Raw genomic sequence first — 18684 nt, 5'->3', positions numbered from 1 at the left:
TCCCTCCCTCCCTCCCTCCCTCCCTCCCTCCCTCCCTCTCCCTCCCTCCCTCCCTCCCTCCCTCCCTCCCTCCCTCCCTCCCTCCCTCCCTCTCCCTCCCTCCCTCCCTCCCTCCCTCTCCCTCCCTCCCTCCCCCCCTCCCTCCCTCCCTCCCTCCCTCCCTCTCCCTCCCTCCCTCCCTCCCTCCCTCCCTCCCTCCCTCTCCCTCCCTCCCTCCCTCCCTCCCTCCCTCCCTCTCCCTCCCTCCCTCCCCCCCTCCCTCCCCCCCTCCCTCCCTCCCTCCCTCCCTCCCCCTCCCTCCCTCCCTCCCTCCCTCCCTCCCTCCCCCTCCCTCCCTCCCTCCCTCCTCCCTCCCTCCCTCCCTCCCTCCCTCCCTCCCTCTCCCTCCCTCCCTCCCTCTCCCTCCCTCCCTCCCTCCCTCCCTCTCCCTCCCTCCCTCTCCCTCCCTCCCTCCCTCCATCCCTCCCTCTCCCTCCCTCCCTCCCTCCCTCCCTCCCTCCCTCCCTCCCTCCCTCTCCCTCCCTCTCCCTCCCTCCGTCCCTCCCTCCCTCCCTCCCTCCCTCCCTCTCCCTCCCTCCGTCCCTCCCTCCCTTCCTCACTCCCTCCTTCCCTCCCTAGTCCCTCCCTCCCTTACAATATTTTATTTCAGATGTGAATGGTTGTGCATTCAATAATGGCGGGTGCTCAGATCTCTGTTTCAACACTCCTGTCGGTGTGAGATGTGGCTGTGGAGACTTTATTAACCTCCAATCTGATGGAAAAACATGCGGTTAGTTCAATCTTGTTGATTAAATACCGCATGTCAATTATTTAAGGAATTCTTACTTTCATTCTAACATTCTATCATTGAACATCGGCTTTAAAACTTCCTTACTGGATTGAATCTCCCACGTGCACGAGTATTTCATATAAGTTTTATCTTGTCTAAACCAAAAGGCAAAAACTATCTCCAAGAATGAACTATCTCTCAGTGGATAACCCTTGTCTAAACGAAGACAAAGGAGGATGTGAAGACTCGTGTCGATTAGGAGAGAACGGGAGAGTTTGTGGTTGTAGACCCTTGTTCAAGCTGAACGAGGACAATGTCACGTGCTCCGAATCGGAACTGTTCTTGATTGGAGCTAACAAGACTACTATCTTTAACTTATCTGTTGACTCCAACCCTGGCGCTCTCAGAGTGAGTTATTTCAAATTGTAGCTGTAGAAATAACGTGTTAATATTGTTTAGGAGAATCTCTGGTATTATCCAAAGAAGTTTTTAGTGGAATTTTCCTACATTCTGCACACACACGCTACGATGTATTTCATTAATTTTGAAATATTATAATTAATTATTCTTATTTCAGGTGCTGTTCAAAAACGTTGGCACTACAATAGGAGTAGCTTACTCTCAGAAGAAACAGATGATTTTCTGGACGGACGCCGCTCAGGACGCCATTTTCAGTGCTAATTTGGACGGAACCAACAAGAAAATAATCGCTAGAGAAGGTATGTTCAGTCAAACGTTAGTCCAAATTTTCTTAGCTTTCTCAGGGATAGGGGCGGTAGTTGAGTGTGTCCCATATTCTAGCAGGGATAGGGGCGGTAGTTGAGTGTGTCCCATATTCTAGCAGGGATAGGGGCGGTAGTTGAGTGTGTCCCATATTCTAGCAGGGATAGGGGCGGTAGTTGAGTGTGTCCCATATTCTAGCATCCTGCCTTATAGTCCGGTATACAGGGTGGTCATTCTTATTATATTCATGTACACTGTACATTATTACTCTGGGTAACCATGTAGACTTTAATTTCTATCCTGGACTCATTTGACGAGTTGCTCCCTAAACCAAACAACTTTTCAATAAAACAGAATTTCTGTTGGGAAATGTACATTTTACACCCGGGCTTACCTTTTATCGAATATTTAAACTGCTCATAAATATCAACTGCAGTTAACTAGCCAATAAAATTGCCTTTTATCAAAAGGTGCTGTTCTGAAAGGTTAATTTCACCAAAAACGACTAATAAATAATTAAATGCTCTAATCCGGATATTACACAGATTCTTCTTATTTTCAGGGATAAAATCTCCTGATTGTATAGCCTATGACTGGATATCAGATCTTATCTACTGGAGCGACGGCAAAGCTGACACTATTGAAGTAATAACCCCCCCACTTTTGAAACTTATTCTAACTAAACTTTTTTTTGATATGATTTAATATGATTTAATATATATATATATATATTTAGATATTATTATTTAATATGCTATTATGCTTATCTCGTCAACGCTGTCGTTGCTGAGTATGACTAATAATTATTAATATTAATATTATTGGTCGGACGTGTGCGGGGGGGGGGGGGGTATCAGGTACTAAGTGTGGTCCACAAGTCACGTACAGTCGTGAAAGTACAATAATTTATTTAAACAGTGAACATTTCTCGGTGCTACAAGATTTTATATTGAGTAAATATTTACTGACGTTTGGTATCCCCTGACAGGTGGCGAGATATGATGGAAAGTTCAGGAATTCCGTAATAAACACTGACATGGAGTCACCTAGAGGAGTTGCACTCCATCCTAAACAGGTATTACACCTACATAATGAAGTATTGTGGTTTACTTGATATTGAACAAGACATTAAAAATACAGTTTAATTTCAAAATGAAAAAATAATAAAATCACAACAAATTATATATAATAACTATGATAAAATGAAATCACATAAAAATGTCTTAATCATAATCAGATTATGAACAAATGACCAAATGAACAAATGAACAAATGAACAAATGACCTAGGCAAAAATAAATTGATCATTTTTCGCTTACACAGTGATACAAAGATAATACTCAATAATCTAATGATATATATGTTATCAGACATAATAATTGGTCCAGACTCTAGAGATTGAAAATATTTTTCTACTTCCAGTGAGATTCATTAAGGGGGGGGGGGGTTCACCCTGATTTCCATTAAACACACGTCACGCACACATCTTTTAAAAATAAAATTAAGATTTTTTTACAACTACTGCAGATATCAAATTTGACATTGTTTTTTGAAATTTCGTTCATTGTGCTACACGTCTCTTTAAATATGGTATTCTAGTGTCTCTAATAATTTTCTGGGTCACCTTATCACAATCAAACTGGTGTTTGTTGAATCCCTTCATTCACGTTTCCAGTGTTCGCTCCTGTGCTTGCTGTGCCACTCGCCCTTCCTCCTGAAAAAAGAAACTGTACAAAAACCTCATTATCGTGGTAAAATATCCGTAGCTGTTCAACTAAAATCCTGCTGTCAGGACAATAAGGTTGATAAATAAATATCCAAAGTATTAATATTCACTATTCATATATCAACATTTAAATACCATGACTTGTAGAAGTTTCCACGTTGGTAATGTACTGATAAGACAGCTGCATCTTCGACCAGATAAATGCTCTGAAGCTAGACACGGTCAGACTATAAATGTAGAAGTTGCTGATGGTGTTTAAAGACAGGAACGAAATCGCAACTCTAAAATACGTGGTGTGGAATGAACTACTGCTCTTGTCAGCTACTCTAACGATAGATTCCCCAACGTGGTAAACAACGTATGGTAGGTCAGACAAGCAGAAGACTGTGGCTGTAAGGACAGTTGTCACGATCCCCTGCCACTTCAAACTTTCCCTGCTCCTGGGAAACGACTTTTCTGGCTTCAATCAACAAACAAAGGGTGGTTGATACAACCAGGCATGTTGGAATAAATCCAAATAGCACTGCCATAAAAGGACCCAGATAGTACCAAATCCCCGATGTGTACACATAATCGCATACATAGCCCCTATACGAAAAAGAAACATCATTATTCACGAGAAGGAGTGTCACAGGGAAGGTGAAAGCTGCCAACCAGCATGCCACGCAGATCAAGTGTGCTTTCTTCGAAGTGGTTGTTCCAAATTGGAAGGGATATTTCAGGAGGAGCAGCTTGCTGGTTGTCATGGCACAGATGAGAAACATACTCGTCACGTAGGTATAGTACCCTGCATAGGAGCATAAGTAGCAGAAGAAGTTTCCTAGCACCCACTTATCAGAGATAATAGAGACCATCCTTGGGAGAGCTTCGGTAACAGATACAATCAGGTCACAGAATGCCATGTGCTGGATGACGACAATGATGACTCGGTGAAGTTTAAAGCTTTAAAGGCCTTGTACTTTATGGATGCTATGAGAATGGTTGTGTCTCCTATTAAAGATGAAGCAATGACGAATAGATAGTATCCAGCCCAAGTGTATCGTATAGCATCACTTTTAATGCCATAAGCAGTCTTGTTACTGTAATCATCATGACATAGGGTTGTTGGCATGATAAAGTATTTGCGAAAATGGACAACTATTGCATGAGCGACAAGAACGGAAATGAGCTATAAATTGTATGCATCAGAACTATATCATTATAATTTCTCTTTTCTTTATAATTAAATGTTATCCTACTTGATCTCCAACTTGCGGGTAACAGAATTAATATTGCTCTTCCTAAGAATTACAAAAACAAACCCATTTCTTATATCCTGAGGGGACATGAAGCAATTTTGCTACTCAATTTACAAATTTATCCACTATGTATGATCTTAAGCCACAAAAACCAGCCACAAATGACAAAATGTAATTCTCAGTATGCCAGGCGAAAATCCATTTTAGTGTCCCAGAATTTCGTAAATGCTAGATTATGAAGTACCATACTAGCGGAAGCAGTAATGATAATATCAAATTACTTAACCATATTATATTAATTTGCAATTTAACTTGTCTGTGAACTACAGTAGTAAGATGGTAATTAGTCAAAGTTTTCACTAAGATTAAACATGGTTTACGTCGTCTACTTTGGCTTTCTTTATCAGTGAGATTTCCAAAAAAGGGCAAGCATCAGAAACATTTGCAACTTAACATCCTCAATCTTTCAGGGTAGAATGTACTGGACGGACTGGGGAAGGAACCCAATGATAGAATCCTCCAAGATGAACGGAGATGACAGGAAGGCTATTATCACAGATAACATCGCCTGGCCTAACGGTCAGTTTACTTAGTGACATGCTACTTTTTCTCAGTTTCAGCCCAAGTTTTACTGTCACCAATATGCAAATAGCCCTAACGCAGAGTTAGGCCTAACTTTGGTGCGGCGGGTCTATTTAACATGTAGTCTACATGTTAAATAGACCCGCCGCACCAAAGTTAGGCCTAACTCTGCATTAGGGCTAACTGCATCTTGTTGACAGTTATAAGTATTAAACCACTGGGATAATTTCCCTTACCAATTACCACTTCAGTTTTGATATTGTGTTTATTTTACTTCAGTTAAATAATCGTAGCTAAGCAAAGAACAATGTATTAATTACCTATTCTTTCGTAGGTATTACAATAGATTATTCTGAGGACAAGATTATATGGGTGGACGCAAAGCTCGACACCATTGAAACTGCTGACTTAGATGGACAAAATAGACGAGTAAATATATTTTGATTACTTATCACTGATTTTTAACACAAGTTTGATTTTAGTTGGAGTTTTTAAAAAAATTGTCCTTATTTTTTACCACCTCCAGAAAAAAAACGCGTCACTATTCTTTAACAATTTCAGGTGATAGAGAACGTTGATGTTGTTCATCCGTTTGGTGCAACTCTCTACGGAGACGAGATATTCTGGACTGACTGGGGCAGAAAGAGTGTTGAAGCTATAGACAAACACGGTACAAGATTTAACACTATTATAACAATGATAACGATGATCTCCATATTCATGATATCGGTATTGATGATGTGACTGTTTTTAGCATAAACACCTGATAACCTCGTGATAACCACGTGATAACGTATTGATTTTCAGACAGTACAAAGAGAAGAACCGTTTACTCTGGTATAAATCAACCCATGAACATCATGGCTCTATCTGAACAAACAGGTTTGTTTTGTACATTTTAAAAGATTTGATTTAACAGAACGTAATAGATATTCCCTATTATTTGAAGGAGTACTAACTTGACTCTAAATGATTTAATATTGTTTAAATTAATCTTATGAACAGAAAGTGCTTAATTGCTGACAGATCTGACTTGCATCTCAACAATATTAAGTTTTTTCATCTAGAGCTCGACAGCTGAGTTCTTTCACATCCTAGGAGAAAATCAGGCATTATTTTAAGAATCGTTTGTTATCTAACTCTTTCCCATTCATGATTCAACCGGTGTTAGCAGTAGAATCAACACAAAGACATAAATATGTAACATGAATCATGGCAGGACACAAATTCGAGGGTTTCTAGAAGATTCCAGAACAAAGATATCTAAGATCTTGATCACGAGAATTCCGTTTAAAGTTTCTCTCAGCACGTGTCACCAGTGAGCTCCTCTTTGTCACGTGTTATCAGCACGTGTCACCAGTGAGCTCCTCCTTGTCACAGTTGACCAGGTTCCCATTGTTTACCTGTACCTCTGCAGGTTCCACTTTAACCGCCTGAACAGGAGATAGTTTTCTTCTCTCGGACATCTTGAACCCTCCTCCTCCTCCTCCTCCTCCTCCCACCCCTGTGTTACTGACCCCGCTCTGACTCAACAAGCTGCCTCCCTTCATACCACTCTTGTATTTGTTTGCTTTACCGCACAACAGGTCTGTAAGGAAGAGTCTAAACGTATTGTTGGTGGCTGTGTAAATGAAGGGGTTTATTATAGCATTGATGGTTATAGCGTGCTCTGCGATGCTCAAGTAAATGGGCGCCACGTTAAGTCCCAGGAATTTGCACACCCATATTGCGAGGTAAGGAACCCAGGAGAAGACGAAGGCCCAACAGATACACGCCACCATGGTAACGGCCGACCTACTGGGAACGAATTGGCCGGTGCGTTTCTTAGAGTACTTCCCAGCAATGCAGAGTATCCAGATGTTAGTGATGAGGATGAGGAGGATGGGACCGAAAGAGAGAAGTATCCCAGCAGTGTGCTGGAACCTCCTCAAATCCTCCCTCACCACCCACCCCCCACACCCCATTAGGTAAGGGTCGAAGTACCCCACCATGTCTGCTCCTACTAGAATGGAGATGTAAAGCGCTGCAAAACACCACATGCACAGTATCAAGAGCTGCATGACCCGAAGTTGCACGACGTTGACGATAGTGCGCAGCACGTGCAGTCTGTAGCATGCCATCCCCGTGGTTACAAGACTCTCAGAGATTAGGAGAGGGATCTTTAGCACTACCGAAGCAAAACACACCACTTTTCCTGGGGATAGTGAGCGTGAAATGGGAAATCTGAGGACAGATGATATTATCAGACAAAAAGTATGGTTCCTAAGTGTTAAGGAGCCTAGATTGTCGAAGTTTGAAACACTTATATTGTAGGAATATGTGTGCAAAAGTTTTAGAATTGTATGAATTATTATAAAAGTGTAAAAGTGGTCCGCTCACCAAGGTGCCATCCATTGAAAGCGAGCACAGTGACACGAGGTAGTACCTTCACCACTATTATCAACATGTCTGCTAGGGCTATGTTCTCCAGAAACAACCTGGTGGAACTAAAGTGATTTTTTTGAATTTTGATCTTAATGATGGTTTTGAAGAAAGACTTCGGAAATAGAGCATTTTTTGTTGTTGACGGGAAGAAAAAATAGAAAAGTGCCTATCATAGAGGGGGTATATACTTCGGCTTATATAACAGACCAATCAAAACTCAGAATCACCGTCACGTGTCAAAACCAGATCTAAAATAAGATGAGCAGGACTAACCTGGAGCACTGATCCATCTTTATTGCTCTGAACTTTGAGGAACCCACCAATACTACACAGTTGCCTGGACGTTAGGTTGTTATTCAATATTCAACTATATTATATAGGCTAATTATATGCTACTTAATCCCTCACGGACTTTTCATTTAGTTTCTGACCTTACAATAAGTTAAATACGATGAATGACATCTGTAAATTATATAATCTGAAATTTGAATCGGAGTACATGAACGACGTAAATCACCCACTAATATATCTCATAGCACTAACGTGAACTACAAACAATGAAAATATTTTATTGGGCTCTTTTTTGTAATCGCTGAAGAAGTTGAATTAGCTTGAAAAGTACAGTAAAATTAGACCGTTACAAAATCTTCCAAAATAAACAATACCGACGAGTCCGATGAAGAACATGAGAAGGTTTAAGAGAAGCAGTGAAACTCTTGTAGCATTTCCCATGTTGAGAAACTCGGACAGGGAGTCATCCTTGACGATCATAGTCAGATTCACTGAGAACATGGCTTAACTTGGGAGTTACTCGTTAATAATATGAAATTAGGGTCAGTTCTCAGATTCACTGCGGCCTAGTAAAACTATGGATCTGTACTCTGTAGGTTGACAAGGAAGACCATGCTAGGAGGGTGGTTCAGTTTGCGTAAAAAGATAGCTAGACGGTTATAACCGTTTGAAGGAAACGTTGTGAGGGATCATTCGCCCCCGCTGCAGTTGGTAAAAGTTCAATTTCTGAAGTGTTATACATAATAAGATCTATTACTATGAATGGTTTTCAACAAGTGATCCTAGGCTTACTTAAACATTTTCCAAATATCAAATAGTGCACTGCCACAAAACTTAGTTCACTAAGCAAGAAGCTGAATCTCCTGCGATATTTTTTCGGCTTCACTACACTTTATTTTCACTTCATGTTGGAAAGTCCAAGTTAAAAACCTACTTTTCAATACTGGAAGCTGTAACCGAACAGACAGACCAGCCACACCAGATTGTTAAACAGTGTTTAACAACCAGTCACACTACCCTCACGTGACGTCACGTGAGGGTAGTGTGACGTCACGTGATTTAACTGTGGAAGCTGTGACCGAACAGACAAACCAGCCACACCAGATTGTTAAACAGTGTTTCCCGACCAGTCACTGTTGTTGGTTAGTGGGTACCAACGTTAAATGTTTTAGCTGAAATAAAGTCACAAACAAAGAAACAAACTTTCAGCGATTAAGGAATATCCGTTCGCGGTTCAGAAATCAAAGGGAGTTTTGGTATAAATGCAGAAATCTAGCGTTTGCACCCTCCCTTATGCGTCAAAATGTCGCCCGCTTTGTTGCTGAACATTATGCATGTTCTTTTTGGCGCCCCTTCAATATGTTTTCAACCCGTAGCATAGGGGCTAAGTCATTAGTCACTTAGGATAGATTTTCTGGTGGAAAGTAATCGTGTATCTTGCTATCATTGCACAGTTGGCGTCTTAAAGTTAAAATCGACCCAGGAGGGTAGTGGAAGCATTACACAGCTGTGTAAAGGGGGGGGGGGGGTCATGAGTATAGTCATGAGTCATGACCCCCTCCCCCCCCCCCCTCATCATGCGGGGAGGATCTGAAGAAAACACAATTTCAAATAAACGCACAAATAATGAAATGTGTGATCACTGAGACGAACACAACAGAATGAACAGTAGATTTAGTACAATTGTACACCCTCTTTTGAAATGTTAGGTTTTGTCGAGAAAATTTCCGAACAATTTGTAAAAAACTGACCCTATAAATTACTGTAAACCGTATAAAAGGAAACTGATTCTGCCGATCAAAATTAATGTAACATATGGGTTATGTACTTGTAGCCTGTTCTGGAAATGATAAGAATCAGAAAATTCGTTAATTATATAATTAATAGCGGGCTATTGTTAACCCAAGCTATTAAACTCACAACGAGGCACTCCGTAGTTAAGCTCGGCAGGTTGGCCCTTCATTACTGCTTCGTATTTATTGAAAACTAACACTGCTAATAAGGCGCCGTTCGCTAGTTTAATAATGAGCGAAGTTGATATCACTATCAGTCTTTTTTGTCATTGCTGATTGACACTTACTCCAAAACGGTTTTTTGTCATAACTTGAATGACAAATATTTTCGCCATGATATTTCCAACATTTTCACCATCCAGGCCATGGTGCCATCTTTACTCCAAAAATCAATTTTGAGAATGGCGATGACGCTGATATTTAACTGAAATGATATCAATAGCGTGAATCATTAAAACTTGCTGAATGGAGCCCTCTTAGTGCAATTATATGTTTACAGTGATCGAGAAATATGATAATAGATTGTCCGTACAGAATTATGGTCAAAATTCTACAGCTATAAAATGTATTGCAAGCAAAGATTGGAGGTCTCAAAGCAGGTCAAGTGCATGCTTTTATACTAATCAAATTGCAATTGGCTTTGGACCTATTGCTGTTGGCCAGTATTGTTTTACTACCAATAAAACAATAAATTAGAACTTAAAAGCTATTAACTATGTGACCATCAAAGTTTACTACTTCTATTCAATATCATATATACAATTTTCGCGAAAGAGAACATTTTTAAAAATCAGGTCCCATTTTTACACACTAAAACTAACAAAGCAGTCAGAGTTACACTTTCTAGTGATCTTCTAAGTTGCTATCTTCTAATTGCAAGCTGCTACCATAAAAGCTGGATAATAAGACTATAAAGCTATAATAGGACTATTTAAGTCCGTGATGAATCTAGCTTCATGGAGGTAAGGGTCTGCCCACACTACGCCTCTATTCCCCGAATGTCTGCCCACACTACGCCATGTTTTGACGGGCCACATGGCGGATTCACACAACGAGGCGCGTAGTGTGGGCAGAGCTCCCGCCAGTTGGCGTGGAAACTCTTGGGGAATAGGGGCACGGATTTTAAAAATCTGTGCCAGAATTCCCCGAGAGTTTCCACGCCAACTGGCGGGAGCTCTGCCCACACTACGCGCCTCGTTGTGTGAATCCGGTTTTTTTGACCCACGCCATATTGTGGCCCGTCAAAAAATGGCGTAGTGTGGGCAGACATTCGGGGAATAGAGGCGTAGTGTGGGCAGACCCTAAGATAGTATGGAGGTACGTGGAATAGCGAATTTCGTGAAAGCATTGAAGCATTAATGTAATATATATATTAATGCTTGTGCCTTGTAGTCAATAAAGACACAGCGGTTAATGAAAATGAAAATGAGGCCTATACATTGGAGACGGTCGATGGGGATTGGGACCCATTCATATCACCTTGAACCTTACTAATCAGTGTTGAACAATGAAATGTCTTTAAAGTTCGTACAATTCGTAGTTTTTTTGAAAATTTTATAAATTCGCCATTTATTCGGTACATAATGAATCGACATTAGCGATAGTTTTGAATTTCAGAGCTTAGCTTCATTTAAAAAACATTTCTTGCAGGACGAATATTGAATAAGAACAAATTTTATTTATTTGCCTCAGACAACAATTTGACAACAATTTGACAACAATTTGACAACAATTTGACACGATTTTGACAACAATTTGACAACAATTCATTATCTGTGACCTTGTGAATGATAAAACAATAATTTCATTTGTCACTACAGTTCATACCTTAGAATATTGTTAACAAAATCTCTATTAAACAGCTTAAAAACGTACGGTGAAATTTTTTAATTCGTTTAATTCGCAATGGCCGAAAAAATCGTAAAATACAAATTTTACAACTAAACACCGAATATAATAGAAAGCAGGATATTGAGACAAGAAAATAACAGGGAATTGTAATAAACTGATCGGAATCTGTAACAAAGCTTGTCGGCATTGTCACGATTATAATTTCGTTACAATGTCCAACCTAAATTAAACTGCGACATTCCGTCCGGGATATCTATCAGCTAAATCGCTGAAGTGTGGAATTTGTATCAATATCAATCAAGTTACTCTTTATCACGAATTGTTTGACAAATTGTTAGAATCGTAAAACTGTGTCGAGCTCTCTTTGAATGTGAATCCTAAATTTAATTGGAGGCAAAGGAATGTACTGGCTCGACGCAACAATCGATCCACGAAAAATCGAGTTAGAAAACAGCAAATTGTGGAAGTGATTAGTCGGAAAAATAAATTGAATACTATTTTTAAGCCATATCTTAATTAAGTTAGATAACTAAAAGCATGACTAAAACCCAATTACCCGCCTAGATTACAAGATCTCCCTGTAATTACCCTATTATCTTATTATCCGTGACAATTTGAAGCGTCACTATGGTAACGTGATAATGGCGCGGATATTCGCTCTTACGACAAATACCACCCGATGTATCGGAGTAAGTAGAGTCACGTTACCATAGCAACGATACCGTCTACACAGCTCACAATATAAATCAAACAATAGCTCAAACAGGCTAAATGCAAGGATTGTGGTTTCGAACATTAAACAAAACTGGTCTGCTTTACAGAACGGTAATTAATTATTACTCTCTTTCGCTTACCATGACGAACCTAATATTAGTGAATTTGAAATCAACTTTCTACATTATTTGACTAATAATCTCGGACAAATTATATTTTATTATGGCATATTCTACGTATTTTACGACTGTATAATTAATATACTAAATACACAGCTCGCCAAACAGAGCCAAAGACTACAAGATTGAATATGATGTGGGTTAGCGCATAAATGCTAAACGAATGAGTCAGAATCAAGCTTCAAGACGCGGTTTCATCCCACCTTATCATTATTCTATATGTTTTTATCATGTTTTATTATTTCGTATCATGTTTTATACATGAATATAGCAGAGGTTAACACCTCATACCCCTCACGGCTCTCGTCACGTGTAACTTAGTAACAATCACGTGTCAGAATTAGAAATATGCGATTTGGTAGCCTCACGAGAAGATGTTTTAACGTGCAATTTATATCTCGTAGATATCTGATTACGGTGGTAACATTACAGTATATTAAAGGCCGGAGTATTTTATGTGAAAAATTCCATACCAGTTTGATGTTATAATTTCTAATTAGCAAGAAAAGCAAGAAAAATGGTTTCTTAGGTGAAACAGTGAATAGAGTATAGAATGGAAGAGGGAGAGCCATGCTCACGAGATTTGTTGTGCTATTTTTACGCTGTTTTCTTGTAGCGCAGTATGTTTGACCCATTGTTTTATTAAGGATTATAAATCAAGAGGCTTGCATATAATGAACATTATATGTTCATTATGTGATTAAGGTTGCAACATAACTTTTGCGTCGCTCGAATACGTACATAGCTTATCAAGGTGTATGGCATTATGTGGGATTATGTGAAGTATAGCTACTGGTGAGTTGGCAATTAACTCATTGTTGAACTGGAAAAACAAAACAAATTGTTGGACAGTTAGGTGAGTATAATAGCAGAGTTTTGAAGAGGAAACATTAGCATCTTGCAAATGTTTTTATTGTGTAATTGTATACTGCTGACTCAGGGAAACACACACCAATAAACATTACAGACTAGATAATCTTAATTATTGAGCAGATAATAATAACAGGCTGTAAATGTTAGATCAGTTTTAATGTTTTGCTGGATACTGATCTGGGATAGCTCATTAACTGTAATTAATGACGTCATAATTGGGTCCTTTAGCCAGGGACTGCAAACAAATGATTATGACGTAAGCAGTAAAGGAGAGAGGGGTCTGGAAATGCTTGCGGAGGGGTCTGGAAATGCTTGCGGAGGTTATTGAAGAACGAGAGAAGTTATTATCAAAGAAAGAGAAGGTTACTAAAGAACGAGACTGTCCGTTGTAGTCAATGGTCATTGACTATGATTGGTAATAGAGGATCAGTGACAAATAAAGGAGAAAAGAGCTGTATAAAAATAACGTGCTAATTTTAAAGGTCAGCTGCGCAAAATCGTATTTATGTAATGTTGACAGCAAATCATCAGCTGAGAAGCTATAAAAGGTAATAACATGAAGAAATGAAGAAGCGTGTTTTCCACGAACAAGAAAAAAAAATGGGATCCATCCAAAGCATTACAGAGCTTCGCGTTGCTAAATGATCAAAATAAATTGTTCTATCCAACCGATATGTTATCAGAAATTAATAAGAATCCTGCGGTCTTTGCTCACCCTTCAAGTACCAGGGATCTCCAACAAGTGAAGCTTAGTTATTACCCGACACTGACCACGCAGCATCAAGCTGTATAATCACCATATAACTTCTATCCTCCGTCAACCAGCAATCAGTACAATCACCATACTAATACATTCACCCGCACAGAATAGTAGATGTCTCAAACAAACACTATGCTAATTGGTAATTGCACGGGTTCAACAATAAACTTGTGCACCCCACTGACCATGTGTTGTATTCTCAGGTAGGAGCGCGTGCACTACCTCCCCCTGTAATGACGGTATCTGTGTGGTGCCCCACTGTGCCCCCCCCCCCTTCTTAGTGTGGTGCCCCACTGTGCCCCCCCCTTCTTAGTGTGGTGCCCCACTGTGCCCCCCCTTCTTAGTGTGGTGCCCCACTGTGCCCCCCCCCCCCCTTCTTAGTGTGGTGCCCCACTGTGCCCCCCCCCCCCCCCTTCTTAGTGTGGTGCCCCACTGTGCCCCCCCCCTTCTTAGTGTGGTGCCCCACTGTGCCCCCCTTCTTAGTGTGGTGCCCCACTGTGCCCCCCCCCCTTCTTAGTGTGGTGCCCCACTATGTCCCCCCCCTTCTTAGTGTGGTGCCCCACTGTGCCCCCCCTTCTTAGTGTGGTGCCCCACTGTGCCCCCCCCCCCTTCTTAGTGTGGTGCCCCACTGTGCCCCCCCCCCTTCTTAGTGTGGTGCCCCACTGTGCCCCCCCCCTTCTTAGTGTGGTGCCCCACTGTGCCCCCCCCCCTTCTTAGTGTGGTGCCCCACTGTGCCCCCCCCCCCTTCTTAGTGTGGTGCCCCACTGTGCCCCCCCCCCCCTTCTTAGTGTGGTGCCCCACTGTGCCCCCCCCCCCTTCTTAGTGTGGTGCCCCACTGTGCCCCCCCCCCCTTCTTAGTGTGGTGCCCCACTGTGCCCCCCCCTTCTTAGTGTGGTGCCCCACTGTGCCCCCCCTTCTTAGTGTGGTGCCCCACTGTGCCCCCCCCCCCCCCCCTTCTTAGTGTGGTGCCCCACTGTGCCCCCCCCCCCCCCCCCCCTTCTTAGTGTGGTGCCCCACTGTGCCCACTGACCATGTGTTGTATTCTCAGGTAGGAGCGCGTGCACTACCTCCCCCTGTAATGACGGTATCTGTGTGGTGCCCCACTGTACCCCCCCCCCTTCTTAGTGTGGTGCCCCACTGTGCCCCCCCCCCCCCCTTCTTAGTGTGGTGCCCCACTGTGCCCCCCTTCTTAGTGTGGTGCCCCACTGTGCCCCCCCCCCCCCTTCTTAGTGTGGTGCCCCACTGTGCCCCCCCCTTCTTAGTGTGGTGCCCCACTGTGCCCCCCCTTCTTAGTGTGGTGCCCCACTGTGCCCCCCCTTCTTAGTGTGGTGCCCCACTGTGCCCCCCCCCCCCCTTCTTAGTGTGGTGCCCCACTATGTCCCCCCCCCCCCCTTCTTAGTGTGGTGCCCCACTGTGCCCCCCCTTCTTAGTGTGGTGCCCCACTGTGCCCCCCCCTTCTTAGTGTGGTGCCCCACTGTGCCCCCCCCCCTTCTTAGTGTGGTGCCCCACTGTGCCCCCCCCCCCCCTTCTTAGTGTGGTGCCCCACTGTGCCCCCCCCCCCTTCTTAGTGTGGTGCCCCACTGTGCCCCCCCCCCCCCCTTCTTAGTGTGGTGCCCCACTGTGCCCCCCCCCCTTCTTAGTGTGGTGCCCCACTGTGCCCCCCCCCCCCCTTCTTAGTGTGGTGCCCCACTGTGCCCCCCCTTCTTAGTGTGGTGCCCCACTGTGCCCCCCCCCCCCTTCTTAGTGTGGTGCCCCACTGTGCCCCCCCCCCCCCCTTCTTAGTGTGGTGCCCCACTGTGCACCCCACTGACCATGTGTGTATTCTCAGGTACGAGTGCGTGCACTACCTCCCCCTGTAATGACGGTATCTGTGTGGTGCCCCACTGTGCCCCCCCCCCCCCCCCTTCTTAGTGTGGTGCCCCACTGTGCCCCCCCCCCCCCCTTCTTAGTGTGGTACCCCACTATGTCCCCCCCTTCTTAGTGTGGTGCCCCACTGTGCCCCCCCCCCCTTCTTAGTGTGGTGCCCCACTGTGCCCCCCCCCCCTTCTTAGTGTGGTGCCCCACTGTGCCCCCCCCCTTCTTAGTGTGGTGCCCCACTGTGCCCCCCCCCCCCCCTTCTTAGTGTGGTGCCCCACTGTGCCCCTCCCCTTCTTAGTGTGGTACCCCACTGTGCCCCCCCCCCCCCCTTCTTAGTGCGGTGCCCCACTGTGCTCCCCCCCCCTTCTTAGTGTGGTGCCCCACTGTGCCCCCCCCCCTTCTTAGTGTGGTGCCCCACTGTGCCCCCCCCCCCCCCTTCTTAGTGTGGTGCCCCACTGTGCCCCCCTTCTTAGTGTGGTGCCCCACTGTGCCCCTCCCCTTCTTAGTGTGGTGCCCCACTGTGCCTCCCCCCCCCCCTTCTTAGTGTGGTGCCCCACTGTGCCCCCCCCCTTCTTAGTGTGGTGCCCCACTGTGTCCCCCCCCCCCCTCTTAGTGTGGTGCCCCACTGTGCCCCCCCCCCTTCTTAGTGTGGTGCCCCACTGTGCCCCCCCCCCCCCTTCTTAGTGTGGTGCCCCACTGTGCCCCCCCCCTTCTTAGTGTGGTGCCCCACTGTGCCCCCCCCCCCCCCCCCTTCTTAGTGTGGTGCCCCACTGTGCCCCCCTTCTTAGTGTGGTGCCCCACTGTGTCCCCCCCTTCTTAGTGTGGTGCCCCACTGTGCCCCCCCCCCCCCCCCCCCCTTCTTAGTGTGGTGCCCCACTGTGCCCCCCCCCCCCCCCTTCTTAGTGTGGTGCCCCACTGGGCCCCCCCCCCCTTCTTAGTGTGGTGCCCCACTGTGCCCCCCCCCCCTTCTTAGTGTGGTGCCCCACTGTGCCCCCCCCCTTCTTAGTGTGGTGCCCCACTGTGCCCCCCCCCCTTCTTAGTGTGGTGCCCCACTGTGCCCCCCCCCCCCTTCTTAGTGTGGTGCCCCACTGTGCACCCCACACTGACCATGTGTGTATTCTCAGGTACGAGCGCGTGCACCACCTCCCCCTGTAATGACGGTATCTGTGTGGTGCCCCACTGTGCCCCTCCCCCCCCCCTTCTTAGTGTGGTGCCCCACTGTGCCCCCCCCCCCCCCCCCCCTTCTTAGTGTGGTGCCCCACTGTGCCCCCCCCCCCCCCCCCCTTCTTAGTGTGGTGCCCCACTGTGCCCACTGACCATGTGTGTATTCTCAGGTACGAGCGCGTGCACCACCTCCCCCTGTAATGACGGTATCTGTGTGGTGCCCCACTGTGCCCCCCCCCCCCCCTTCTTAGTGTGGTGCCCCACTGTGCCCCCCCCCCCCTTCTTAGTGTGGTGCCCCACTGTGCCCCCCCCCCCTTCTTAGTGTGGTGCCCCACTGTGCCCCCCCCCCCCCCCTTCTTAGTGTGGTGCCCCACTGTGCCCCCCCCCTTCTTAGTGTGGTGCCCCACTGTGCCCACTGACCATGTGTGTATTCTCAGGTACGAGCGCGTGCACCACCTCCCCCTGTAATGACGGTATCTGTGTGGTACCCCACTGTGCCCCACTGTGCCCCCCCCCCCCCCCCCCTTCTTAGTGTGGTGCCCCACTGTGCCCCCCCCCCCCCCCTTCTTAGTGTGGTGCCCCACTGTGCCCACTGACCGTGTGTTGTATTCTCAGGTACGAGCGCGTGCACTACCTCCCCCTGTAATGACGGTATCTGTGTGGTGCCCCACTGTGCCCCCCCCCCCCCCCTTCTTAGTGTGGTGCCCCACTGTGCCCCCCCCCCCCCTTCTTAGGGTGGTGCCCCACTGTGCCCACTGACCATGTGTTGTATTCTCAGGTACGAGCGCGTGCACTACCTCCCCCTGTAATGACGGTATCTGTGTGCCCACATCCGAACAAGAGAGAGTCTGTATGTGCGAGAAGAACGTTACTCCTGACGAGAACGGCTCTTGTGGTGAGTATTTAGAGTTACTGTTTTGGTAACTTTTAATGGTTACCATGGTAATTCTTACTGGTAACCGAGGTAACTCTTATTCCTCGCCATTCTTCAGTTATAAATTAATTTAAGTAATATTGCCTATTGGTGCGTTACGTATGTAAAACCAATTTTGTCTGCATTCCCAACCTTACGGTTAATATGACGTTTTCAGATCGGGTACCTCAGATATTCGTGGCTCTACCTGACAAAGTCTTATCATTGGACGTCTCCAAAACCCTTGCTCCTCCTGTAAGTCGATAAAACGAATTTGTATTTTTATTGGTGTTAACTCGTCAATCAAAACGCACAGAGTGCCATCGAAAGGGCGTTAAAGGAAATTGGCAACTTTGTATATTTAAGTACTTAAATAAAAACTAAAACGTCAAAAACGGAAAAGCTTGTGTGCTCGTCATGACATGAAAGCATTTGAAAACCTTACGCCAGAAGTACGAAGTTAAACGGTCAAAGGGCATTATAAAGTTATAAACAGCAAGAGATTTATTTTAACGAAACTTTAAAGCTATAAAACTTGCTTTTTTCGACTGGTGCAACCTTATAAAAAATGCTCGGCGAGTTGAAGATCCAATGAGATGAACTAATCATTGACCTCGTTATGGATCTTAAATCGCAGAGGATTTCATTCTAAGATACTAGATAATGTCATCTATATTAGGTATCCCGTAATATATCCCGTAATACATTTTTCGCGGCACTAAAAATGCTTGCTGGGAAGTGTTATCAAGCGGCATGTCCCCGAAACCAATAGTCAGACTGCACAAAGGATAATGAGGCTGGTAATGGGATTAATCCAACATTTGTAA

At 44.7% G+C, this 18684-nt stretch overlaps 1 protein-coding gene across 1 annotated transcript in view; it reads left to right on the top strand.

The window, feature by feature from the left end:
- The window catches only part of LOC134814511 (uncharacterized), a 65822-nt gene that overhangs the window by 23806 nt on the left and 23332 nt on the right, over nt 1–18684 (top strand). Inside the window, exons 44-54 of the mRNA XM_063822663.1 lie at nt 650–769; nt 972–1177; nt 1347–1488; nt 2055–2137; nt 2481–2567; nt 4927–5035; nt 5373–5467; nt 5600–5708; nt 5846–5920; nt 17723–17839; nt 18036–18112. Of these exons, the coding sequence (XP_063678733.1) occupies nt 650–769; nt 972–1177; nt 1347–1488; nt 2055–2137; nt 2481–2567; nt 4927–5035; nt 5373–5467; nt 5600–5708; nt 5846–5920; nt 17723–17839; nt 18036–18112 (1220 nt within the window). The remainder of the gene's footprint in view (nt 1–649; nt 770–971; nt 1178–1346; nt 1489–2054; nt 2138–2480; nt 2568–4926; nt 5036–5372; nt 5468–5599; nt 5709–5845; nt 5921–17722; nt 17840–18035; nt 18113–18684) is intronic.

This window comes from Bolinopsis microptera, chromosome 4 (genome assembly GCF_026151205.1).
Source record: "Bolinopsis microptera isolate Bmic1 chromosome 4, MBARI_Bmic_1.0, whole genome shotgun sequence".
NCBI lineage: Eukaryota > Metazoa > Ctenophora > Tentaculata > Lobata > Bolinopsidae > Bolinopsis > Bolinopsis microptera.
Note: the sequence above shows the minus strand (reverse complement) of the source record. Positions and strands in the feature narration are given on the sequence as shown.